We start from the raw sequence: 5,352 nt of genomic DNA on the forward strand, positions 1-5,352 counted from the left end.
ACCATCTCCATGTCTGACCACCACTACTACTATGTCTAATCATAACATTCCATACATACTTAAAATCAAGTAAAGGGTGGAGTTCCATCTTTAAAAACTAAACAGTCATTTCAGACAACATATTCTTGGCAATAGGACCTGGACAACATTTATCAAACACGGTAGGAAAAGTTCTCACTTTGCATTACAAAAAGGATAGTCAGATAGCAACTGTTACAGAAATGAAGGATGATGGAAAACTTTACCAAACTAAACTGTTTTCTTAAAGAGACTTCCTCCACTGCCAGAGATCTTGCATAGCCTCCTCGTCAGTCATCTGGAAGCAATTCTTTGCATAATTGATAAATTTGGCTTCCACTTTGGGAAGAGAACTACCTTTTTCTGTGCTTGCTTGCATTTTTCCTTTAGTGTCTTCTACAGAACTAGGTCCTTTGGGTGTTTCCGAAGCCTTTACCTGTGTCTTGAAGGATTCCTGCCCTTTTGATCTTAGCGTTGACGGTTTTGAGTCTTTTCCATTCTGGTTTGATTTTTGTGCATTTTTGGCTGGAGTATTTCATATCAATTTCTTCACTGGAAATTTCTCTTCAGTTTCTTCATCATCAAAATCATCATCTTCATCCTTGTCCTCATCATCCTTCTTGTCTTCAACAGCAGCAAGTTTTACTTTTTTCTGAGGAACCTTGCTGCCACATCTGCATTGCTGGACAATAAAGCTTGCACAGGTGGCAGGTGCAAGAGTCAGGACTCCAGGGGCAGATCGCTTTCCAGATATACTTAGGAACTTTACATCTTCTTCCTCTTCCTCTTCTGACCCTGCATCTTCTTCCACAGCTACTAAATGCTGTCCACTAATATGCACAGGCCCTGAACCACACTTCAAACTCAAGACAACAGATGTGTAATTTCAAAGCCCCCAAGGGAAACCATTGGCTGTACAGACATTTTCAAAGTTTCTAGTGTTACTTTAATTGGACTGCCTTCATAATTCATAGCCCCTGCTTCAACAATGTGCAATTCATCCTTTGCACCAGCCCCTAAACTAACCGTTTTTAATGACAACTGGTGCTTATTTTCATCATTATCCTCTTTAAAGTGGTAATCTTTGTTGGCCTTTAGTTCACAACAGAAGAGATAGTTCTGGGGCCTCAGGGGGCTCTTGTCCACATCCACTGAATCTTCCATGGAATGGTGGCATGCACTTAGGTGGGCAAGAACATAGACAGAAGTGAATGAGTCCTGCTCCACAGAATAGATGCGCACGATGGAATCACTCCAGGGCCATTGTGATTGTCTTACCCCAATAAAATGTCTGTGGCAGAACCTCAAAGTATGACAGGTACATAGGCAGTCACCAGCTGCGTGTCCAAGCCCAGGACAGCGCGTGAGCTTCTCTCTTCTCCTTTGGATGCAGGATCCCACGTAGGACATATATTTACCCTGCAGGTCTCTCCAGAAAATCCCAGGTCCATGGCCAGCAAAGCCAACAAGGGTGTGACTATGATGCTCTGGAAGAGAAGCTCTGGCTACCTTAAATTAAAGGCATCTGTGCATTGGGCTCATCAGGTCTATGACTGATGATCATGACTGTTTCTTGACCTGCATGAAACACACCTAACAGATCTGTGAGGCACAAGTCTGAGTGTTTCTGGGGATGCAACCTTGGGGACTGTGTCTGGATCCCAGGCCTTACCTCTCTAGCTCTCTCCAACAGGCTATGCTTCCCAGCCACCATGCACAGAGCAGCTTTGCTCTGCTCTTGCCTTCCACCATGATATTTCTGGCTAGAAGCCTGCTAACCATGGACTGAGTTCTTTGAAATCATAAGCCAAATAAATGTCTTCTCCTTGAAATTGCAGGTGGCCTGCATTTTGTCTAGATGGCCAATAAATCCCCCACATTACCACTACCAATGACCAGCCCCTAATAGGCTGAGCTCTTCAAGGGAAGGTTGTACATATAACTCTGACGAATGCAGAACCTCATCCAATGAATCCCAGTGCAGGTGCTGGGCAGAGATCAAATCAGCCAGGATTAGATTTTCTGGTAAAACACAGCTGGCTCAGGTGCAACTTGGGTACAGCAAAGGTGATGGCAGCAGTCCTTGGATGTGGAGAGCATGTTTTGATGGCTACAAGGAAGGAGAACCCAACTACAGAGCTGAGTCTGCAGCAGGAAGTAGTGTCCTGTGAGGGACAATGCCAACTCAAAGGAAGTACAATTTAAAGCACCTTAAGGCATTGAAAGGATATTCATTTGCCCACATGTATTTAGAGGGGCTTCCCCAGGACACAGCTCATGAAGGTAAGATGCTGGTGTAAGCTATACAGGGACCCCAGAGCATGGGGCTCTTATCAGTGTCTTTCTTAGATGCAGCTCTTGATCTCTACTCTGCTCACTGTGGTTCCATTCAAACCAGATTGGACTCCAAGGTCACAGCAGGAGCAGGAGCCCCACCTTAGACCAACAGGTTCATATCTTCCCATCTTCCCATGGCTTTCCAGGCAAGATACCAGCTGGAACTCCAAGATGAGTGCTGATGAAGCAGGCGAGCAGGCCTCTGCACGCTGGCCTCAGATGCCTCTCCTTTCTGTGGTCACACAATCATGGAGACACAGTGTGGTTGCTGCCTTGGCATCCTTTTTCCAGCACCCAGTCCTGCCCTCAGAGAAGCAGCAAAGTGAGGTAGAAAGATCTGGGTTCCCATTCCCCAGCTCTAACTTTGAGCTGTGTGACCTTGAGCAAGATCCCAAAGTTTAAGCTTCATCTTTTCCATCTGGAAAGAAAATAACACCTCCTCTCCTAAGTTTTGTGTGAGGATAAAGGGAAACACTAGAACAGATGTGACCTTAGTTTCTGGGACAAGCTCATGGAGTGAGTTTGCTGGTCTCTGGGAGGCTTCACTTCGCTGTTGAGAGCCCAACCTATGACCTGATGAGGAAGGATGGGAGGAGGCAGGTAACATTGACTGAGTTTACAGGACAGACCCTATGCTACACAAGGTTCCAAGGATCTGCTATTGCTCTTTTGACCTGGTTTGTAGCAGGGTAGCTATGATTCTGCTTTCAACCTTTAGTAAGATGAGGAAAATGATGAGTAGTTAGGCAAGAAATTGTGCAGAAGCAGAGGAAGACTATGGCACATGACTTGGTCCTGTGCCTGGACTCCACACGAATGGGTGGGGCTGAGGGACAGCAAAGTGCACTCTGGAACCTTCTGTGATTAAGCACTCTTGATTCCATATTTGTAAAGAAAATTATCTAATGAGCTGCAAGATTGTAATCTAGCCCCAAAATAGTATTATCATAAGTATTACAAATTAAATTAGGCCACCTTTGGTAAATCAAACAAATAATAAGAGTGATTGAAATTCTAATACACCGATGGATTCCAGCCCACTTTGTTGTTCAAGATGTTCTTTGTGATTACTGTATTTGCTCAGCTCTGTGTGGGCAGGAAATGGGAAACCTTTCTGCTCATCTGTCAGTCTAACTGCTTGAATGAAATGTCCCTGGGAGTGAAGTGAATCTACACGGATAACACGGCACGCTGTTGTGCAACTTAGAGGAGTTACTCTATGGTTGTATGTTTCAAAGTGACTCCAGGCTTTGGCTTTTATAGTGAAATTGCATAATTCTCTATTTTTCTCTTGCAGATAGAGATGGGTTTTCACTTTTGACATTTCTATCTACAGCTTGGGATGGGAATATTTTCTCTGGGGACTGGCTAGAGTGAATAAGATACTTTTCTTTATCATCATTAAAATGTTGAAGCCCTACTTCAACTAATTTATTATAGAAGAAACTGGTCCTCCCTCTTTCAATTACTGAGAGATCACCCTCTCGCTTCTTAGTCTTTCAATCTAGGGACTATTAGAAATAATCAATATTTTATTTTCAAATAGAAGCACTTAGACAATTTCATTTTCACCAGCGCACAATGGGATGCAGTTGAAAAAATGGTTTTGAACACTGCAGATGGTTATTAGGGTGATGGGTGGATACTGTGCTCCATGCTCTTGACTCTGCTTCCCCTTTTTCAGCACACAGGAAGGACATCTCTCCCAGGACCCCTTGCAATAAGGCTGGGACCACACAAAGGTGTTCCTCCAATGGGACATGCATAGCAGTGACACAAGCCATTTCCCAGCCTGATCCTCTACCGTGGCCACTTAAGGGGCCACATGCTTCAGGTTCTGTATTACATGAGGAAGACCTAAGTGAGAACTTTTATTGAAGAATAATTACTCTGAACACAATTATGTAACAGCACTTCAGACTCACAGAGATTCTCCATGACATGTGGGGCTGAGACGTATACCTCTCTGTGGCTAGGCTCATAGCTACATTATCTCACCTGCTCAATTCTGACAGCAGTGTTTGGTCAAGAAAGCAGTCACCTCTTCTTTGCTTCTCTACACCTTCATCACGATCTTGTTTCTCTAGCAGATCACTGCCAGTAACAAACTAAAACTTTTATTTCACATCAAGAGGTAGGTGCTGTTGGGTTAGTACAGTCCCCTGCTTTAATCCTTACGACATCCAAAGAGATAAATATTATTCCCATTTTATGACTCAGGACATTGAGGGCTGGGAAGATAGCTTGGTAGCCTGGCAAGCACAAGGACCTGGATTGGATTCCTGGTATCACATGTTGTACCAGCCTTGGAACCCCGGGGCGCACTGTGCCAGCCCCCAAACCGGGCGTGGTGGTGCATGCCTGTAATCCCACTGTTAGGGAGACTGAACAGGAGGATCACTACAAGTCTGAGCTGCACAGCAAAACCCTGTATCAAACAAATTAGGATATTGAGATTCAAAGAAGTTAAATAACTTGATTGAGGTGATCTAACTTTGTAAAAATATAAATTAGAATTTAAACACAGAAATTTCCGATTTCAGGCTCCTTTTGCTTGAAGTGCCCACACGTTGTCTTTTGCTTAAAGCAGAAAAACTCACAATACGATATGATGAAGGGTCTCCTTTATGCACCTTCAAATCAGGAAAGCCTTGGGGAGAAATTGAAAAAACGTTGAGCAAGACATGATCTTTCCTTGATGGAGATCACATGCAGCCTTAGATTTTTTTAATTGATAAACTTTATATTTCAGAGTAGCTATAAGTTTGCAGAAGCATCCAGTGGAAAGTGACAGTTTCCACATAGCCTATCTTGCCCATTCTGTTTTTAACATCTGTTAATACTATACATTGGCATGGTGCATTTGTTACAATTGATAATGCAACACTGGTATATTTTTCCTTTTACATAAACTTGTTTCTTTACAATGATCTAAAAATAATCCTTAGTTTCCATGTCACTTTTTCCCTCATTTTTCTTCATTTGAAAATTTCCTCA

The 5,352-nt window shown here is 43.2% G+C and overlaps 1 protein-coding gene across 1 annotated transcript; it reads right to left on the bottom strand.

Annotated features, from left to right (window-relative positions):
- Positions 1-262: 262 nt before the first annotated feature.
- LOC101572210 (nucleophosmin-like) lies at positions 263-1,182 on the bottom strand. Its single transcript, XM_023709839.1, has 4 exons — positions 1,125-1,182; positions 745-831; positions 567-690; positions 263-482 (listed from the first exon to the last, which is right to left on the bottom strand). The coding sequence occupies exons 1-4, from the start codon at positions 1,180-1,182 to the stop codon at positions 263-265; spliced, it is 489 nt and encodes a 162-aa protein (XP_023565607.1).
- Between the last annotated feature and the right edge of the window lie 4,170 nt (positions 1,183-5,352).

The sequence above is a fragment of the Octodon degus genome, unplaced genomic scaffold (genome assembly GCF_000260255.1).
Source record: "Octodon degus isolate 3935 unplaced genomic scaffold, OctDeg1.0 scaffold00015, whole genome shotgun sequence".
Classification (NCBI taxonomy): Eukaryota; Metazoa; Chordata; class Mammalia; order Rodentia; family Octodontidae; genus Octodon; species Octodon degus.